We start from the raw sequence: 21,358 nt of genomic DNA on the forward strand, positions 1-21,358 counted from the left end.
CTTCCCTCCCTCTGAGCCCCTCCAGCCCAGCCCAGATTCCTCAGACGTATCCTGCCCATCTAGACTTGGGGTCCTGGGTTCCCACAGATCTGAGCCCCAGTTCGGAATTCCTCCCAGTTCAGTGCACTTTCCCTCAGTAGCCTCAGTTTCCTCCTATGTAAAATGAAGGTGCTTCGTGTCGGGCATGACAGTGCAAGAAACAGCAGGCCACTGGCTGGGGAGGAACCGTGGGCATTGAATTGTGACTCAGTGCCCAGCTTCCTTCAGCATTCAGACTTCTCCCCTCAGGGCTTGACCACCCTGCCCCACCCACCGCTGAGCCACACAGCCTCTGCAGAGATGAGCTCCAGGCCAGGTGGGGGCTGGGCCCAGCTACAGGTGCAGCTGGTGTGATGAACACAGTGTCATGCCTGCTCAGCTCCTGGACCAACACCCCCCTCCTGCTGCCCTCGGGTGGGTAAGCAGTGCCTGGGTGACATCACTCATCTCCCCTCCCTACCCTCACCCGCCTAGGCTGCCCAGCTGAGATAAGAAAAGACCCCACAGCCTGTGCCTGGCAAGGGAAAATTCTGCCCTCAGAGCCCCAATCTGAGGTGATGATACCATCAGGGCCCAATCACCAACTCTCTCCTTTTCCTGAGGCCAGGAGTCACAGGGAACCCCGGGAGGCTGGAGGTCAGATCAGCTATGAACACCTCGGGGCAACTGTTCTGGAAGGTTCTGAGAATCACAGCACCTGTGGTCTTGCCAGAGTGGTCCTTGGTGGGACCACTTATGCTGTAGAAAAGAAAAGCCCTCCGAGGTGGGTGGATCACCTGAGGTCAGGTATTCGAGATCAGCCTGGCCAATGTGGTGAAACCCTGTCTCTACTAAAAATACAAAACATAGCCAGGCATGGTGGTGGGTGCCTATCATCCCAGCTACTCAGAAGGCTGAGGCAGGAGAATCGCTTGAACCAGGTGGGCAGAAGTTGCAGTAAGCTGAGAGCACACCACTGGGTGAAAGAGCGAAACTCCGTCTCAGAAAAGAAAAAAAAAAAAAAAAAAGAAAAGAAAAGAAAGAAAAGCCCCAAATTGGGAGTCAGGAAGTCCTAGTCAAATGCTTGCCCTTGAGCAAGACACTTAACCTGTTTCAACCTCGCTTTCCTCTTCCACAAAATCGGGATGAAAATCACCCCCCAACCCTGCAGAGTGTCTATATCAAACTAAATCCTCATCTGTGGAATGAGCTCCCAGTGGCTCCCTTCCCGCCACGTGACACTCACCAACACGCGTGGGAAAGACCTCTTCGTCGTTGATGAGGCCTTCGATCCAGTCCATGAGCAACGCCATATAGCGTGGTGCGGAGAGCTTGGCCGGCCGCCGGTACTGGCGCTCATCCTGCCAGCGGTACTCGTAGCGGGGCCCGCCGGCCATGACAGGGCAGCTGGTCTCACTGCAGCGCTCGGCCATGGTGCCGTAGATGAGGTTGATGCGGTTGAAGAAGTCCACCACGTGCACGGCGATCCAGTCGTCGATGTTCTCCCCGGGTGGCAGCCTCACCACACTACGCAGGTCCAGGCCCGACTTGAGAGAGGCCTGTGCCTTCTTGTACAGCTCAAAGCGCTGTGTGCCCGGCTCAAAGCGCTTCCGCGGCCGGAACGTCTTGTCCTTGGCGAACACCTGCTTCAGGCACAGGGCCATGGCCAGCTGGGCCTCGGGCTGCTGTCCAGGGGCTCGGACCTGAGGATACCCTGCCAGGGACAAGGGCATGGGGGAGCTGGCGGTCAGGGCCTTATCATCTGGGCTCTGACTTCCCAATTCATCATTTCCCTGTCACCTCTCAGCCTTTGCTCAACCTCTGCATCCTCTGCCTGGAATCTAAGTCCTCAGCCCCTAGGTCCAGTGCCCCGCCCTCTTTCCAGGCTAGTTAGTCCCCCTTGCTAAGCCCCCACAGTCCTCCCATCTTGTTTGTCTCTTTTCTGCTTTCATTGCTGAGCTGGGCCTGGGCTCTAAACAGGTGCCCCTCAGACTTGCTGTTGGTCACGAGAGAGGTCGCAGAGGCTCCCTGCAGGCCCACCAGCAGACAGGGGCTTGGAAGAGATGACCTCTGGGAGCCCCCTTGGCCAGCTGGTGCAGCGTGGGAGAGCCTCACAGCATTGTGCTGGGGGCGGAGTGGAGGGGGGTCGGGGGTGGCTTTCAGCTTCCTCCGGGATATCCCGCAGTCCATCCGGCCACCGGGGATTCCCAGGGAGCAGCAGGGAACTTTTCAACCAAAAATGTCCTTTCCTTTTTTTCACCCTGAAAGAGGAAAGGGCCCTCCCGCTGCCAGCTGGGCGGCTTCTGAGTGTGGCTGCAAGCACTGGAGGAGGGGGAGGGCGGCAGGCCAACGAGGGCATCGCTTCCTCTGACAACAGCTGGAGATCCTTCCCCTCAAGCCAGCCTCCTCCAGCCCCAAATCTGAACAAGCCACTGGCTCCTCCCCTTGCACCTGACACTCAGTAGACATTCCTCTAGCAACTACTATGTGCCTGGCACTGGGAGGTAGAAGAGTATAGTCAGATCCACCCAGGAGGGCCCATCTAGAGCTCAGGCAAATTTGCTCTGCCTCCTAGAATTTAAGGATCCCAGATTCAGAACAGACTTTGGGAGACAGTGATCAGGGCCCTAGGCTCAGAGGCAGGAGTCCTGGGTTCTAGTCCCACCTCTACCACTGGCTTACTGGGTGACCCCTGTATCACCATGGATTTGGCCCATCCAGGTCCTGGGTCACTCTGCTATAGCTAGGTTTCTAAGACCTGAGTCATCTCATCTCAACTGTGAGTGTGTGAGCTACTGGGAAATGCAGACCCATGTACCTACCAAAACTAGAATTTAGCCACACACTAAGCACTGCCCCTGCCCCTAGACTGAGCACTAAGGCTGACTATAAGCTAAGAATTGCATTCTGCTTCCAGGCTGACCTCTGACCTGGGCTCTGGCAAGTGTGAGCCCTGACTCTAGCCTTTAGCCCTACCCTGAGGCTTGCTCATGGCCAGACAAAGCCTGGGCTTGACCTCTGACTGACACTGTAGCACTGTCCTTTCTCACATCTCTGGTAACCCTGGGACAGGATTGGGGAAGGGAGGGTGGGAACCAGGTGACAATTGGGTAAAAGCAAAGGGATGGCACATATTGCGGGGAGGGTTATTACTTCTGGCAAGAAGTCAAACTAGCCGGGGAGCTGTTTGAGACAAAGGTCCTTCCTTGAACCCACAAAGGCAGACCAGAATGGGGGCAGAGAGCAGCTTGGAGAGTAGAAACAGGCCATTCAGCAGGAACTTGTTCTCTTGAAAAAAAACTCACAGATGTGAAAGGTCATCTCATCCATCCTGACTCTTCAACTTCTCACCCAGAGAAGTTCCCAGGGTGGGACCCTAGTTTCCAGAGCAAAGAGGATATTTCTGCGCTTCATTTGCCATCTCCATTTTAAACTCTGCTTGGGGCAAGTGCTTCCAAAATCCCTCACATTGCAATTAGGCGGGGCTCCTGGGCTTCCCACATTGCATGGCCCCCTTTATGACAGTTAGAAATAGGCCCCCACCCTGGCATTCAGCACCTTGTCCTACCTTTCCTGCCCCACTTCCCACCTCCCCACACCAACCACCCTGGGCTTCTTCCTGATTCCTGAACACGCCCCCACTCTCGTGCCTCTGCATGTTTTCTTATCCCTCCACCTGCCTGACCACACATCCTCAGATTGGCTGCTACCTCCTCCCACAGCCTCCTCTCCTGAACTCAGATCTCCTTCTCCTTGGGTAGAGGCTTCTTTTGGTCATTGCAGTCTCCACTCCATCCCCAACCCACCCCCAGCTTAGGGCAAGGCCTGGCACAAAGTCAGTGCTCAGGCTTTAAGGAAAGCTTAGACTAGAATCTTAGAGTTAAAATAGCCCTGATAGATCAATTGGCCCAACTCACTTGTACAGATGGGGAAACTGAGGCCCAGATGAGGAAACTGAGGCCTAAAACGAGGACTTCAGGAGCCTGTGTCCACATAGCAAGTTACAAGCAGAACTGGGAACTGGGATAAGGTGGGGCTCAGCTCATGACCAAGAGTAAAAGACCATTTTCTTGCATCGGCTCATCAATGGTCTGGTGGAGACAAAGAAGAGGAGGGCAGTGGCGGGACAGTGGAAGCATCTTCTCCACAAAACAGCCCAACCTGCTTCCTGTCCCCAACACACTGACTCCGCACAGCAACTGGGGTGTACTGACCAGTGAGCTAGAGTTCCACCTTACTCTGGTGGAACTTCAAGGCCTGGGTCTCTTTCCAGGAAAATGAAAGCTCAGGGGATGGGTGCAGGGCAGGTGCTCTTCTAGCCACAGGGTTAACTCCCTTCACTCCCCACCCCCATGCCCTCGCTGAGTTTCTATCTGGCACAGAACCTCTGTCTCTCCCTGAACCACTGCCGTTCCCCCTCCTAGTCCCCATTTCCCAGTGCTGGCTATCCTTTCACTCCTGGAGTGGCAGTGGCTTGCTCATTCCCTGGGTGCGGATCTGGGCTTCCCAAATGAAGACGGCAGGGTGACCCTGCCTGTTTCTGATATTTAGCCTCCTGCTAAGCTACATCTACCACTCCTTGGGCCTGGCCCAGGATCTGGGCCAGAGGATGGCCCCAGTTTGAACCCAGAATCCAGCCTGGGACGCTCTGCAGGACAGACGTCGAAGAAAAAAAGTAGAGGCGAAGACTCCACGCTCTCCTCGCGGCGCGCAGCCACCCACGCCCACCCCCGGCTTCCCTGCACCCTCAAACCAGCTCCCAGGGCCAGGCAGGTCGTAGGACCCAGAGGAGTCCGCCTGACATTTCCGCTCCCCGAAAACACGCCCCCCAACCCCTCCCCTCTGCCCCGTATCCCCCGCCACAATCCCCCCTGCAACTTTCGAAGCTCTGAGCCTCCGACCCCAGCCCCATGACAGCGGCCAGCCTGCCTTCGGGCGGGACTCTCCTCCGGACTGTGCCACGCCAGGACAGCCGAAAAAATGAAAGTGGAAGCCAGGAGGGCGGGGTGCGCGGCGAGGCCGCAGGGGCACGGCGCACACTCACGGGTCCTCCTCTGGCCGTGGGGTCACATTCCCAGCCACAGGATCGCCTTTCTCCTGCCGGTCCCGCAGTGCCTGTTCTCTCGCCTGTCAGCCTGTCCGTCTGCCTGTCCTGCCGGCCGCGGCCGCCCTCCTGACCGGGGCGACGCCAGCTCCGCCCCGGCCCCGCCACGCCGCGGCCACGGGGCGGGGAGGGGCGGAGAAAGGGGACTCCCCTCCACTCCAGTACACAGACGCACTCGCCCCCACCTTCCCGGAAAGTCCATATAGGGCTCCCAGCTTCCTCTTGGACAAAGGACTAACTGAGCTGCCCGCCCTCTCGGTGCTTCCTTGGACCTCCACCAAGGAGGCAGCCTCAGGTTCCCAGACGGTAAAATGGGAAAACGCTCGGCTTCTTCTGGAGCAGAAACAAGAGCTGCTAGATAAGGGTGGTTTCTTTGCCCTCCTAGAATCGTCTGCGTCACACTTGTCCCGGGACCCAATAAGGGATCGGGACTGTCCTATCCACTCCCATGTCCTCAGCTCCTGACACATAGCAGGAACTCAAAACTCATTTGATGAATGAATGAATGAGTGAGTGAGGGAATGAATGAACGCCTTGGGAATCATGAACTGAGTCCTTCACCCCTGAGGAACAGGCCCAGAAAAGCTCTCAAATCACAAACTTCATCTCCTCACCAGGGAGGGGCCCTGGCTCAGGTTGGGCTGATTCTCCTTGCTCCTCACCCAGAGTCACCCCATTTCTTATCTCCAGACCCTTATCCCAGCTGTTCCATTTTAGAATACCTTCTCTCCCTCCTTCCTTCCGACAAATCCAAACCACTCAATATCTGATCTGCTCTCCCTACCACCTGGGTTCCTTCGAGGACAGACAGATATCCCACAAGCATTCAATGCACACTGTGGCCCCCAGGCCCAGGGACCAGTTGGCTGCTCTGTCTGGGATGGGAGGGAAGATTGGAGGCCTTCTAGGGTAGGAAGCCCAAAGCAGAGAGCTTAGCCATAGAAGCCACTCTGGAGGGGTGGGAGGTGAGTAGATGCAGGTAGGGGAGAGCTGGAGGCCAGAGGTGGGCATTTACCATGGTACCCTGGACCTCCCTTGTGTCTGGCTTCTGTTTGCTGGATGACATGAGAACATGCTAGATCCTTAACCCAGATCATATCCTTTGCAGCAACATGGGCTGGAGCTGGAGGCCATTATCCTAAGCAGACTAACACAGGAATAGAAAACCAAATACTGCATACTCTCACTTATAAGTAGGAGCTAAACAATGAGAATACATAGATACTAGGAGGGGAACAGCAGACACTGGCGCCTGCTTGGGGGTGGAGGGCGGGAGGAGGGAGGATGAGACAAAAATACCCATCAGGTACTATGCTGCTTACCTGGGTGATGAAATTATCTGTACACCAAATCCCCATGACACAGAGTTCACTTATATAACAAACCTACACATGTACCCTTGAACCTAAAATAAAAGTAAAGAAAGAATCCCAGCTCATAGAACTGTGGATATGTTCTTTTGTTGAGCACCAGTTTTTGCCCCAGTCTAAAGTTCTCTGTATTTTTATGTCTGACTCTTAAGTCTCTGCCCTGAATCCCCTATAAACAAGCACTTGCTTATGGAGCAAATTAAAATATGCTTCTTTATTTATTTGATATCCTAATCAATATCTTTTATTGAGTATAACTCTCCAATCATATCACATCAGGGGATTGGGTGATAAAGCTGACCTGGTTGGCGACCTCATGTGCGGACAGGTCAGTAAAGAGGACAACACACAGAGATACACAAGGTCAGAGCTCAGTCACCCAGAAGTGAGAATGTGGTTGTGGACTGATGGACTTTGTAAGAGTCGGGGTATTTGCAGGAAGCACATGGAACACCCAGAATGGGTATGTTTAATGAAGACGATATTTACAGGTGTGGTCAAGGTGTAGGGAAACCACACAGTGTATCACCAAAGGGCTCACAAGAGCAGAGGCTGTCAACCCTAGGCTGCAGGAGTGTGGGGAAGGAGTGGTGAAAGTGGGAGCTCTGAGGAGGGGGCTGCTGAGGCAAGGTGGAGGGGCATACCCAGCTCACAGCAATCACACAGGGAAGAATGGGGCAAGTAAGAGGCCTCCCTCTCCTCCCTCTCTCCCTCCCTCTGATCTCTGGCCAGGTTTCCCCCACTACCTGAATCCTCCCAGAAGCTAAGAACAAGGGAACCTGTTGCTGCAGCCCATAGACGTCAGCCTCCTAGGGCGTAGAAATGGGTGGAGGGTGGAGAGCCATCTGAGGAGCCATGTGGGGTCAGGGCTGACTTCATAGGGGAAATGATTTGGAAACTGCTTGTGTTTTCCTTATCATTCAGTTCTAAATAGTTCATAAATTTCAATGTAATTTCCTCTTTAACTCTTGAATGATTTCAAAGTGTGTTTTTCAGCTTCTTAGCCTATGGGAGGTTTATGTTTTTCTTGTTGAGTTCTAATTATGTTGCGTTGTGGTCAGAGATCATGGTCTGGAAGATTCTTTGGAATTTGATGTGACTTCCTCTGTGGCTTTGTGCAGGGTCATTTTCTGGACCTCTGAGCTGGGTTTTATAGGATAGGCAGGAGTTTTTCTGGTGAAGAGTGAACAGCACAGAACCTTACACTGTGGGAAATAGAGATGATCCATTTTGAAGGAACATCAGAAATTCCCAGCTCATCCTCAGAGTCCCTGGGTGTCTGTGGGATGGGAGGCAGGTGGAAGGGTTGGGGGAAGCGAGAAAGCCCAGATGTCTCAACTACCGGTACCCTCTTCCTGCCCTTCTCAGTCTTGGTTAGAGAGACTAGTTCTTCTAGGAGGCTCTGCTGGGGCTGAAAAGACCCAGACCTTGGAGAACAGTGTCCTGGCTTTACCGTAATTTAGCTGTGTGGCCTTGGGATGGTTCTGCCCTCTCTGATGAGACACTGTAATCCTACAGCACTGGAGACCTACACAAGATGGGCTCTGTTCCCTGCCACTGTGTCCTGAGTATGATAAATGGCTCCAGAATAGTTCAAACAAGGCTCATCTCTGAAGCTTGGCGTCAGCCAGTGAGGACCTAGGAGAGGACGTGCCCTTTTCCACTACTCAGCCTGGGCACATGCCCCCCTCGCAGTGGGAACTCTGAGTGGCAGCAGGGTGGTGTCTACCTGCTGTGTGCCTTTGGGAAAGCCCTTGCCCCTCTCTGGGCCTCAGTTTCTACACCTCTACCATGAAAGCATCTTCTAGCCATACCAAGTACCACTTGAAGTGCCTTATCAGAACCAGCTTCCTGTGCCTTCCCGCTGTAGGCCTGTATCCAGTGACTCCACTGATACAGAGTGGCCACTTCCTGGGGACTCCCCAGCCCTTCCTATGCCAAGAAAGTTCGCCCCCTCCCTCTCTGCCCCCCGGAATGAGCTACTGCACCCTCAGTTCACCTTACCAGATGTCTGGCAGCTACTATAGCCTGATAGGGCCCACCCTCTACTCACTCTCTCCCAAGAAAGAGTTTCCATTTCAGCTTCTGCCCCTCCCTGCCCAGGAGGCAGGATCATCCATCCTGAATTTTCCATCCTGGCCCATTGAGGAGAATGCCATGGGCATCCTTATGGCAATCAGAAGAATTGAGGTTAGACTTCCTTTCACCTAAAGAAGACAAGGTTCAAGGGAAGATGGCAGGAGAAGACAAGGTTGACAAGGATATGCACTAAAATTCTGTGTGACCATGGACAAGGCACTTACTTTCTGAGCCTATTTCACCTTCTCTAAAGTAAAGACAACAACAGCAGCATCTGCCCCACAGAAGAGCTGAGAGAATCAAATGTGATAGCACTTGTAAACAGTAGAAGGCTGTGGTCAGTCTGTTTCAGGGGTGCTGCCTTCAAACACCCAGCAGGTGTTTGTATGGAAGAGGGACTGAGCTTGTTCCAGGGTCCTGGAGAGCAGTGGGCAGACACCCAGGACAATATGAAGGGCGCTTGGCACATCAGAGCTGTCCAACCATGCAGCCTGGATGGCTGTGCTGTTCTCTCAGGAGGGAGTGGTGCAAGCAGAAGTTACCAGCCCCGGGTGACATGGACTTCAGAGGGTTTCAGTCCCTCCGGAGAGGGGGAGGGCCCTCTTGCCTCTAAGAACCTCAGGCTCCAGTGTTCTCTTCTCCAAGCTCCTCCTCCTTCCCAGCCATCTCCCCTTAAGGTAGAGGCATTCCTCTCATCTCTTCCATCTTGGGAAGGAGACCTCTGGAGGCTGGGGTGGAAGCCTGGTGTGCATAAGTGCCTGAAGACAATTTCACAGCCCTCAGACCTCACCCTCAACATGGCCCCAGTAGGCATTGTCCCCTCCAACCACTTGGGTTAGTTCCCAGCCTGGGGTGCCCCAGGAGTGGAGGTGATAGTTGTGGGGGAGGGTTGGTTTCACCAGTGTTCCAGGCTCAGCTTTCCACGGAACCCACCATGAAGGCTGCCTAGGAAATTCTGTCCAACCCTAGCCCCTTCTCCGCTGCTGGAGTGCCTCCATTTCAGCTTCTGGGGCTGCCTGCCTGGAGCAACCCCCACTTAGTTCAAAGCTTTTCTATAGGAAGCCCTCAGATTGCCCCAGTCTGGATGCATCCTCCTCCTTCCTCCACAGCACAGCATCCCTTCTCCAAGTGTGTTCAGTAACACCTGCCTCCCTGCCTCAGTGTTGCCAGCAGGGATGGGGGTTTCTTATGGTCCCCAGAGAGCTGGGTGTTATCTTTTAGCAATAATGGTAGTAAATTATGGCTGGGTGCAGTGACTTATGCCTGTAATCCCAGCACTTTGGGAGGCCAAGGTGGGCAAATCATAAGAGGTCAGGAGTTTGAGACCAGCTTGGCCAACATGGCGAAATCCCGCCTCTACTGAAAACACAAAAATTAGCCGGGCATGGTGGCTTGTACCTGTAATCCCAGCTACTCAGGAGGCTGAGGCAGGAGAATCGCTTGAACCCAGGAGGCAGAGGTTGCAGTGAGCCGAGATCCAGCTTGGGTGATACAGCGAGACTCTGTCTCAAAAAGAAAAAAAATAAAATAATGGTAGTAAATTATGATTTAAACTATTATGGTGGTGTGAAAACACATCAATTTCTTCTATTTGTTCATTCATTCTTACATTCCACAAGTATTTACTGAGGGCGTTAGATGTCAGGCACTGTATGTTGGCCAGTTGCAGACCTTCCCCTTGCTTTGTGGGTGGTGACAAAGGCCTCGGTCTTCTAAGGAACTTCCACTGGGCCCAGGTGTCCCACTGGCTACAGAGGAATATTATTGAACAACAGGTCAGGGAGGGGTGGCTTGTAAAAGGGAAAGGTTCTTGGATATCATTTAGTCTAATCTCCTCGAAGTATGTGGAACACTGAGACATAGGGAGAGAAAGAGATCAGCCCAACGATGAATCATGACAATGAAAACCATTCAGTGAACCTTACGTATGCCTCTCCCTGAGAGGCATATTCTCATTTCTTCTTCTCAGCAACCCTGGGAGAGAGGGAGGTTTATCTTTCTAGAGCTTTTAAGTTGTTCTTCCCTTCAGAGAGGGACGGAGGGGCTGGAAAGAAAGTTCCACTAAGTAGGGAGAAGGGATTGGCCATGTTTAGATGATGTTCCAAACCGTACACTGCAGCTCTCTCTGGGTCCCATCTTGGCTTCATGTCCAGGAGATGGGAAAGCTGTGTCTGCTGCAGTGGGAAGCAGCAATTCAGTGGGTGGAGTCCACTTCTTGGTGGAGACTCATGTTGCACCCCGTAGAGTCTGGATTCCACACAAGTACAGCTTGTGACTTCCTGCAGTTGTTAATCCAGAATGTCATCAAATTGCATTTGGGGTCTTTTCAAGAAGCAGCTGTAGGAACTCTGCTTTGCCTAAGGCTAAGTAGACTAAGGGTATGCTCTTCTTTCCCAGGAAGTTTTCCTAAATTACACCAGCTGCCTCGAACCAACCCTCCTCAGGGGGGAGCCCTTGACACAAAAAGTTCTCAGTGGTTTGCAGATATGCTCCTTGGTTAAGCCCATGGAAGTCGTGTCTTCCCTTTTGGACTATAAGCCCTTAGAATTGGGGCTTTATTTATTTTGCCTCCTCCCATGTTAACTTGTAGCAGCAACTGACAGTTGTAAGGAATGTTCTGGTTTACAAAGTGCTTTTACTACTCTGTTTTTTTTTTTTTTTTTGAGATGGATCTTTTTTTTTTTTTTTTTTTTTTTTTTTTTTTTTTTTTTTTTTTTTTTTTTTTTTTTTTTGAGATGGAATCTCGCTCTGTCACTTAGGCTGGAGTACAATGGCATGATCTCGGCTTACTGCAACCTCTGCCTGCTCCATGGCACTCTAGCCTAGGTGACAGAACAAGACTTTTGTCTTTAAAAAGCAAGCAAGCAAGCAAGCAAGCAAGCAAGCAGAGCTGAGACTCAAAAACAGGACTCCTAGCTCCAGTCCCAGGGTCTATCCTTCTGCCTGACACTGCCTGAGCACTTAGCAAATATACTGTTAGTAAGTTAGGCAAAGAACAAGTCAGTTTGAACTGGGGCTAGAAACTTTCTAAAAAATGCTCTCCTGGGAAAGTAGATTATAATGAAGACATCTGTGCCTGGATCCATGTTAAAGCAATTGGCAGCATTAAGTACATCGACCATCCTCAGTAACCTTGACACCACCTTAGACTTCACTCACTCTTTTGATACCCTTGCAAAATCTGCTGGGGCAGGTCATATTCCACACATTCTACAGATAGCACCCAAGGGAGGAAGTCACTTAGTGTGAGCTGAGGGTTGAAAAAGAGATAAGAAGGAGGCCAAGTACAGAGAGAAGAAAGGGGTTTAGGAAACAGAAGGCTGTCTGAAGGTCACTCGGCTTCTAGAGTGCAGAGTTGCCTGCCTCTGGGAAGAGGGCATGAGGTAGACCATCACTGAGAGACCCGAGCTTCCCTGACCTTGAGAGCAATTCCCTCTCCACGGGGGTGCCCAGAGGACACAGTGCAGGCTGCTGGCTCTGAGACAAACTGAGAAGGGTGAGAAAGTTCCAGCAATCAATCCCAGCTCCAATGGGGTGTGAGTTTCCTAACTGAGCTCTGTAGCTGAGTTCCCATCAATGCCTCATATCCCTCAACCCCCCTCCCCTGCCACTGCTGCCTGCCTGGCTTTCCATATATCATCCCCCTCTGCTCACTTACCACAGGTGAGTACAAAATGCACGCAGGATGGATGGAGAGCTTCAGCCTGTGCAGGCAACACACAATTCTCTATGCAGCTGCAGGGGCCAGGCACAGATAATCCAGCGCAACAGATAATCCATCATTTGTTTCCAGGGGTCATGAGCCAGGGAAATTCTCAGCTTTCAAAATCAAACAAGGAAAACATCTGAACTCCAGGCATCTGGGAAGGCTTTCCTCTCTTGCCCCATAGAGGTCTTACCTAAGGGCATGCTGGGAACAGCTAGTCTTATCCAAGAAATCTTTACTAGAGGCAGACAATAATAAAAATCCTTGGCTTTTTCAGATATTTTCCAGTTGGGTTGCCTCGGACTGAAGTGCAAAGAAAATTTGGAACAAAGAGATAGAAGGAATGCTGCTACTGACACCCTGTGTGACCTTGGGGAAGTCACTTCACCTGGTTTGGAGCCTTTTTCCTTAGGTGCAAAGTAAAAGTAAAAACTTATTGCAGGGGTTCCCAAATCAGGTTGAGTTTCAGAATTACCTGGAGAGTTAAAGAAAAGAAAAGAAAAATATTAAGCTGGTGGAAAAGTAATTGCGTTTTTGACGTAAATGGCAAAAACTGTAATTACTTTTGCACCAGTCTAATAGTTTCTCAGGCCCCACCCCAGGCCAACAGAATCTATATCTCAATGGTGAAGCTCAAGAATGGACAGCTCTGACAAGTGCATGAGGTGTTTCTGATGCCCAGCCAGGTAGGAAAATGAGAAGGTTAGATGGATTTGGTCTCTTTAAACTATAAACAGTTATGTTTAATAGTTGCCAAGGAACTAAATACATAGACACCTGTAACCAGGAATAACCTTGTCTCAGATAAGCCATCTACAAATAATCAGGCAGGCCTGCACCTTGGCCCAAAACTCCAGACGTTACCTGGTTTCCGACCTAGATGTTAGCTGCCAGGCTTTGGGTCTGCCTGCTCACCTGCCCACCTCCCAGATTCCTGATGCCTGTCCCCTGGTCTGGTATGATTACCACTGCTCAAGCCTCTCTAAACTCCTGGAAGAGACTTTCTGAAAATAGAAACATGGTGTAGAAAAATAGTACAAAAGAAATGTTCTAGAAATTAAAGGTCTATGTTCTAGGAGAAGACTTATGTTCCAGAAACAGAAATTCCTCCTCCTCTGTATAGATGTGCACCTTAAACAGGTACTTAACCAGCTATTGTTTTGCACTTTTATTATAGTGCTAAGCACTCTGTGTTTGCTACATCATTTAATCCTTTCTTATATTTTGAGATAGGGCCATTATTATTTTATTTACAGATGACAACACAAAGGCTCAGAGAGATTGAATAACTTGTCTAAGGCCAGACAGTGAACGAAAGGCAGAACTGGGATTCTAATTTAGTCCTGACTCTTCACATCTATGATGCTGTTTCCCCAGTGTCCTCATCTGTAAAACAGGAATAATATTGGCCGGGTGTGGTGGCTCATGCCTGTAATCCCAGCACTTTGGGAGGCCAGGGCGGGCTGATCACCAGAGGTCAGGAGTTCGAGACCAGCCTGGCCAACATGGCAAAACCCCATCTCTACTAAAAATACAAAAAGTTAGCTGGACGTGGTGGCACACACTTGTAGTCCCAGCTACTCTGGAGGCCAAGGCAGGAGAATCCCTTGAACCAGGAGGCGGAGGTGGCAGTGAGCCGAGATCGCGCCACTGCACTCCAGCTTGGGCAACAAGAGTGAGACTCTGTCCAAAAAAAAAAAAAAAGAAAAAGAAAAAAGGAATAATATTACTTTTAAGGTATTGTTCAAAGATCAAATGAAAGAAACTTAGGCATCTCAGAGAGTCTTTTGGGGGTCATACAACAAGTGAGATTCAGCAAAATACCTCTCTGCTCCCTCTCTTCCCCTGCAAAATTAGTGCCAAAATGTAAGACATGTCTGCTACTTCTTACCTGACCAGAGGCAAGGTCAAAATGGGAGATTGAATGTGGGTTGAAGAAATGAGAGTGCAAGATGGGGATCCATACTATATTGTGAGTGTGGGAACAATAGCAGTAACAAACATGATGTGGGGTCACAGTGGACCACATATCAAGCATGACCCAGTAGTGATTGTTTCAAACCATGGCAAATATTTTTTGGGTAAATGAAGATCTTGAGAGGATACCACTAAGCTATGGTTACTGCCATGGCAGATGTAGAAGAGGATCAAGGTAACAAGAATATCACATCTGTTGGGAGGGACATGGGTTCTGGGCAATAGAATGAAGATTCAAGTCCAGATGTGATGGGAGCACCGGACTGAAACCAGCCAGATGAAATGGGGCTATGTGTGGAGGTCCAAATGACTAAAGTTCTAGGCAGGAAAAGCAATGTTTGACAACAGATTATGGGAAGATAGCAAGGTGGGAGTAAGGACAAGGGCCAGGAAAGGTGGAGTCAGTGAGATGACTTCAGTAAGTGGCTATGTGGGGAAATTACTTCCAGGTGGGCCATGCCAACTCCCAAGGGATGGCCACCCAGAATCCACTCTGACTACGCCACAAGGGCATCTTGGGCTCAACTCCAGGCCCCAACTATGAGGCAGACACCGGTGACACTGGCTAGTCTGTCCAGATGCAGGTGAGCCAGAGGGTGAGGGGCTGGGGTTTTGGGTCATCAAACTAAAGACAGACGGTTCTGCTGAAGAGATGCCAAAGCAACTTGAGAGTTATCTTTGCTTATCAGCAGGAGAGGTGGTTAGGTAGAAAAGTGAAGACTCTCCTGGGAGTTTCCATCTACAGCAGGCAGAAGGAGGTGAGGGTAGTGAGAAGAGGCCAGATTTTGGCTAGGGGTGGGGAAGAACTGGCTCACTCAGAGCTGTCTCAGCATGGTGCAGGTCAGTTAGCAGGTAGAGAGTTTCCAGTCCCCGGGAAGATTTTAAACAGTTGTCCAATGTCTTAGTGGTGCTGTAGGGAGGCCTACAATGGTGGGCGGGAGAATTAGACTAGACCAGGTTTTTTTTTCAGTCTTTCTTGAAAACTGTTTCTTCAGATGACAGTTTATGAGAAGCCCAGGAAATAAAACACAGATTCTCTGGTTGAGTTGGGGGTCAGAATCCCAAGGTCCCCATCTCTGGACTTTGGGGATTTCTTGAAGCACAGTTTGAAAACTGGTGACTGGATAGTCTGTCTTTTTTTTCTGAGATGGAGTCTTGCTCTGTTGCCAGGCTTTGGCTCACTGCAACCTCCGACTCCCTGGCTCAAGCTAGTCTCCTGCCTCAGCCTCTCGAGTAGCTGGGATTATAGGCACGTGCCACCAGCCTCAGCAAATTTTTGTATTTTTAGTAGAGACAGGGTTACACCATGTTGGCCAGGATGGTCTTGATCGCCTGACCTGGTGATCTGCCCACCTTGGCCTCCCAAAGTGCTAGGATAACAGGTATGAGCCACTGCACCTGGCCGCCTGCCCCCCTCCTTTTTTTTTTTTTTTTTGAGACTGAGTCTCACTCTGTTGCCCAGGCTACAGTGCAGTGGCGTGATCTTGGCTCACTGCAACCTCTGCCTCCTGGGTTCAAGCAGTTCTCGTGCCTCAGCCTCCTGAGTAGCTGGGATTACAGGCCCCTGTCACCATGCCTGGCTAATTTTTGTATTTTTAGTAGAGACGGGGTTTCACCATGTTGGCCAGGCTGGTCTCGAACTCCTGACTTCAGGTGATCTGCCCACCTCGTGCTAGGATTACAGGCATGAGCCACTGTGCCCAGCCTGTAAAGTCTTTTTTTTTTTTTTTTTTTGGAGACGAGTCTCGCTCTATCCCCCACGTTGGAGTGCAGTGGTGCAATCTCTGCTCACTGCAAGCTCCACCTCCCAGGTTCATGCCATTCTCCTGCCTCAGCCTCCCGAGTAGCTGGGACTACAGGTGCCTGCCACCACGCCTGGCTAATTTTTTTATTTTTAGTAGAGATGGGGTTTCACCATGTTAGCCAGGATGGTCTTGATCTCCTGACCTTGTGATCCACCTGCCTCGGCCTCCCAAAGTGCTGGGATTACAGGCGTGAGCCACCACACCTGACCAGGTCTTTTTTAATGTTAAGGTTTGGCAAGGCAAGACAAGAACTTGAAAGTGCCAGCCTGGTACTTAAAATAATTGTTTTGCTCCAAAAGTTTGTTCATCATCATCTCTCAGTTCTTTCTGCTTACAAACCCTGGACCTGACTGCCTTCTCTGTTGGCCCCTTGGCTTGGTTTTCCATATGTAGCCTCTGCAATAAGAGCAAGTAAAATGACCACTGTCTTGGGCTGGGACATAACCACAATGTGTTTGCCAGAGCTGGATCTCACCGTGCAAACGATGTTTGTAGGCTCAGGTGGTCTGAGTTTAGTGGTCACTCAAACGGAGTTTATTCAGCATCCACAGAGTATCTTATCCCTCTCTGCCGGGTTTCGTGCTGGACACTTGGAATATAATGTCCAGTAAGATATGATCCCAGTCTCCAAGGGCTATTCATTCTGGTGGGGAAGCCAGCCTTGCAGGGGGGCCATGTGGAGGGGAATAGGTCTCAGGGAAGGCTTCTCATAGAGATACTACAGTGAAGCTTTGAATTAACTTAAGGAGGAATGGGCATTTGAAGCAGGCAAATGTATTAGAAAAGAGCAGAACAGAGGTAGGAAGAGCACAATGTGTTTAGGGAACTACAAGTCATCCAGAATGGCTGGAGCCAAAGGAGTGGGTAGGAGAGGCACAAAATGAGCCTGGAAAAGACACCATGCAGTGGATCCTGAAGCTCCTGTGAGCTGATCTAAAAGGACTTTGTCCAGAAAGCCCTAGGGAACCTGTAATGATTCATAAGTGGTTTGAACCAATTTTTCTTGTAGATATTCCAGTTCCTAAAGCCTGAAGAGCTTAGAAGTAGCCCTGTTCAAGTGAATGTGAAGAATAAGCCTGCTCAGTGGACATTACAAATGATCCTATTAAGTGTGGAGCATGGACAGTCATCTATTCCTGGGTTGGCTCCTGATGCAGACAGCAACCTTGAAGTCATCTCTTCCCTTTCTGTGCTCCAACTCTCCCTTTTACCAGAACAAGGATAAAGATGTTGTTATCAACCTGTCACATCAGAAGAATTGACAAGACCAAAGTTCTCCAAAGGAAGTCCTCCCTAGTTAGAACATGATGTCTTGCAAAATTGTCTGGAGGAATCAGAGGTATATAATGCATGCATTTTGTTCTTTAGTTACCAGCAAGAAAATTGGGAGACATGTTTCTCAGGGCTGGTTCCAGAGCCAACCATGACTTACTTTTTTTTTTTTTTTTTGGAGACAGGGTCTCACTCTGTCACCCAGGCTGGAGTGCAGTGGCACAATCTGGGCTCACGGCAACCTCCACCTCCCAGGTTCAAGTGATTCTCGTACCTCAGCCTGAGTAGCTGGGATTACAGGTGTGTGCCACCACATCCAGCTAAGTTTTGTATTTTTAGTAGAGATGAGGTTTCGTTATGTTGAGCAGGCTGGTCTCTAACTCCTGGTCTCAAGCAATCGGCCCACCTTGGCCTCCCAAAGTGTTGGGATTACAGGCGTGAGCCACTGCGCCTGGCTGGTTGCTCTCTTTTCTGAGCTGGAGTTAGGGCAGGAGGGTACAAGGAGAGAGCAGCACATGTCACTGACCAGCAGGTTCCCGCCAACCTCATAGGGTTGGTAGGATTGAGATAATCCTACGTGTAAGGGCTTAGCACAGTGCCTGGTATATGGTTAGCCCTTAGTAAATGTTAGTGGTTATTGTTAATGTGTATATAGTCAAGTGTTGCTTAACAATGGAGACTACATTGAGAAATGTGTCATTAGGTGATTTGGTTGTTGTGCAAACATCATAGGATGTATTTACACAAACCTAGATGGTATATAGCCTATTGCTCCTAGGCTGCAAACCCGTACAGCATGTTACTGTGCTGAATACTGTGGGTACTGTAATATAATGGTAAATACTTATCTATCATATCTAAACATAGAAAAGGTACAGTAAAAATACAGCATAAGATAAAAAATGATATTGCTGTATAGGACACTTACAATGAATGGAGCCTGCAGGACTGGAAGTTGTTCTGGGTGAGTCAGTGAGTGAGTTTTGAGTGAATATGAAGACTGAGGACATTACAGTACACTACAGTAGGCTTTATAAACACTGTACACTAAACTTATAAAAACATTTTTCTTTTTCAATAACCTTAGCTTACTATAAGTTTTTAACTTTATAAACTTTAATTTTTAAAACTTTTTGATTATTTTATAATTACACTTAGCTTAAAACACACTGTATAGCTGTATAAAATATTTTCTAACTTTATTCTGTAAGCTTTTTTCTATTAAAAATTTTATTTTTTACTTTTTAAACGTTTTGGTTAAAAGCTAAGACACAAACATGTACATTAGCCTAGGCCTACACAGGGTCAGGATCATCAACATTACTGACTTCCAGCTGCACATCTTGTCCCACTGGAAGGTCTTCAGGGGCAATAACACACATGGAGCTGTCCTCTCCTATAAGTACAATGCCTTCTTCTGGAATAACTCCTGAGAGACCTGCCTGAGGCTGTTTTACAATTGACTTAGTATTTTTTATATGTAGAAGGAGCACACTCTAAGTAATAAAAAGTGTAGTAAATACATAAACCAGTAATAGTCATTTACTACTATCAAGCATTATGTACTGTACATAGTTTTATGCACTATACCTTTTTATTTTTTGAGATAGGGTCTTGCTCTGTTGCCCAGGCCGGAGTGCGGTAGTGTGATCCCAGCTCACTGTAGCCTCAACCTCCCAGGCTCAAGTGATCCTCCCACCTTAGCCTCCTGAGTAGCTGGGACTACAGGCATGCACCACCACGCTGTTAATTTTTAAATTTTTTTTGTAGAGACGAGGTCTCGCTATGCTGTCCAGGCTGGTCTTGAACTTCTAAACTCAAGGGATCCACCTGCCTCGGCCTTCCAAAGTGTTGGGATTACAGGCGTGAGCCACCGTACCCAGCCCCTATACACTATACTTTTATATGACTTGAAGTAGTAGATTTACACCAGCATCACCACAAACACATAATGCATTGTGCTATAACATTACCACAACTATGATGTCACTAGGCAATAGGAATTTTTCAGCTCCATTATAATCTTATGGGACCACAGTTGCATATGCAATCCAACTTGACCAAAACATTGTTATGTAGTACGTGACTGTAGCTTGGGAGGCCAGCACTGAACCCACAGTACCTCTTGTCTATTGCAAGAAACATATAGCCTTTGAGACTTTAACACTGTCTACCTGTTATTCCCCATTAAGCCATAAGTGCTTCATGGGCGGGTACCAGAGTCTGGCAAGCTTTGCATCCTCCATAGCATGCAGGGGAGTTCCTTAACTCTCTTTGCCCCTTCTGAGACGGCATTGATCAGTTTGTCTTGTATTGTTATCATTCATGTCAAGTCATGCCGCTGAACTGTGGGCTCTTAAAGGGTAGATACTAAATCTTTATATTTGTCCAGAAACAAGCATTCCTAGCTTGGCTCTGCTCCAGGGCATTAACACTTGCTGTTCTCTTTACCTGGTTCTCTTCCCCCAGCTCATGTATCAGCTGCCACTGCTGCAGAGATGCCTCTCCTGACCATTAAGTTATTGCCTCCACTCCATAGTCTATAATATTATTTTTAAATTTTCATAGCACTACCAGTATGTGAAATAATTTTATTGGTTTACTTGTCTTCTTTACAAGAATATAAACTACATGAGAACAGGGTCCTTATTTGCCATGTTCATTGCTATATTATCCAGTTTTTTATAACAGTGCTTGGCAAATAGGTGCTCAATAAGTGTGAATGAATGCTGACTCAATGCCAAATCAAATGACTAGGAAGTGGGCATTAGTACCTCTTCTCCAAGACTGAACAAAAGGTCAGTATGGAGAGTGCAAAGCAAAACATGTGGCTCCAGCTTCCAAACTGGTTGGAGAAGAAAGAAGTACCAGTATGAACATCGGAGAACTAGACAAAGCAAACTATAATCAGGTGTAGGTGTGAGGCACTGAATCAGAGGCAAGAGAGAAACAGGCAGTGGCTAAAAGAGCTTGTGAGCAGGAATCATACTCTACTCATCTTTCTGTGTCTAGCACTTAACATAGTGGCTGCAGAACAGATGCTCTGTGAGCAACTGTTAAGTTGTACTGTGTAATGGTCCACCAACGTAATGCCAGTGGATTAGGTAAGGTACAGAGACTGTGTATGACTTGGTATCTTGGTTTGCAAATGTTTCTACTCAACAAATTCTCGATCTATGTGTATTAAGAGATTCTTTTAAATCTAGAGTATTTACATGCAGGTACATACACAAGACAATGTTTTGGTTGAAATCCATATTACCTATTTATTCAACAAAAAACTGAGTATCTTCTATGGTCCAGGCCATGTCCTTGGCACTGCGAACAGAGATAAATCCTGGCCCTCAAGGAGCTCACAGTCTAGTAGGGGAAAAAAGACACAAAAATAAATAAATATAATGTATTTGGAGTTTGCAAAGGGGGCCACTATGGGAGACAAAGAACAGAGGAACCTAAATATCCTATAGTTAGCATCCACAGGAAAGAAAGACCTGGCAATGTACATTTTTGTAAAGAATAAATAAGGCAATGGTTCTCAAAGTGTGGCTGGCTAATTACCTACATCAGAATCATTTGGAGCACATATTAACAAGTAGATTCCCAGTACCTTCTGCACATATTCTTGATTTAGTGCGTGTTTGTGGGGGGGGGCGGTGTATGGTTGAGGCCTGAGAATCTGCATTTTAAAAGCACTTTAGGTGATGCTACTGCATCTTAAAGTTTCAGAACTGATGAGATAAAGTTTGTTCTTTTAACTGGAATAAAGAATGATCTCCACATCTGAAATGCTAACTTGTATTAGTCTTTAATGAGGGGCAAGGGAAGTAGAGAAAAGGATGGTAGTTGATATTTTCTACTGTAGTGAAGTTAATTTAATTCTCATAATAATCCTATGAGGTAGATATTATTATCCCTATTTTAGATGGAAAAAAACCCCCGGAATTAGATAGTTTAAGCAATTTGTTCAACGGTATAGAGCTAATGAATAGCAACACTAACATATGAACCCAGATTCACTTAACTCTAA

At 48.7% G+C, this 21,358-nt stretch overlaps 2 protein-coding genes across 15 annotated transcripts in view; both read right to left on the reverse strand.

Moving 5' to 3' along the window:
* The window catches only part of MOB3C (MOB kinase activator 3C), a 41,064-nt gene extending 31,055 nt beyond the window's left edge, over window positions 1-10,009 (reverse strand). For 2 of the 7 annotated variants that reach the window (XR_004032584.1, XM_030823852.1), the window contains exons 1-4: window positions 5,063-6,283; window positions 3,936-4,109; window positions 3,172-3,394; window positions 1,265-1,732 (exon numbers count right to left, since the gene is read on the reverse strand). Coding sequence is in view for 6 of the 7 variants with exons in the window: in XM_030823852.1 (XP_030679712.1) it covers window positions 1,265-1,682 (418 nt within the window). In the remaining variant the exon portion in view is untranslated. Of the gene's footprint in view, window positions 1-1,264; window positions 1,733-3,171; window positions 3,395-3,935; window positions 4,110-5,062; window positions 6,284-8,545; window positions 8,700-9,969 lie in introns of those variants that run through there. The other 5 variants (XM_030823854.1, XM_030823856.1, XM_030823855.1 and 2 more) reach the window with 5 other exon arrangements.
* Window positions 10,010-10,036: 27 nt separating this feature from the next.
* The window catches only part of ATPAF1 (ATP synthase mitochondrial F1 complex assembly factor 1), a 45,143-nt gene continuing 33,821 nt past the window's right edge, over window positions 10,037-21,358 (reverse strand). Inside the window, exons 9-13 of one of the 8 annotated variants that reach the window (XR_004032587.1) lie at window positions 12,666-12,752; window positions 12,230-12,390; window positions 10,684-10,850; window positions 10,181-10,319; window positions 10,037-10,073 (exon numbers count right to left, since the gene is read on the reverse strand). Coding sequence is in view for 3 of the 8 variants with exons in the window: in XM_030823861.1 (XP_030679721.1) it covers window positions 12,711-12,752 (42 nt within the window). In the remaining 5 variants the exon portion in view is untranslated. Of the gene's footprint in view, window positions 10,074-10,180; window positions 10,851-11,379; window positions 12,391-12,665; window positions 12,753-20,571; window positions 20,692-21,358 lie in introns of those variants that run through there. The other 7 variants (XR_004032586.1, XR_004032588.1, XR_004032589.1 and 4 more) reach the window with 7 other exon arrangements.

Source organism: Nomascus leucogenys, chromosome 12, assembly GCF_006542625.1.
Source record: "Nomascus leucogenys isolate Asia chromosome 12, Asia_NLE_v1, whole genome shotgun sequence".
NCBI classification, from domain to species: domain Eukaryota; kingdom Metazoa; phylum Chordata; class Mammalia; order Primates; family Hylobatidae; genus Nomascus; species Nomascus leucogenys.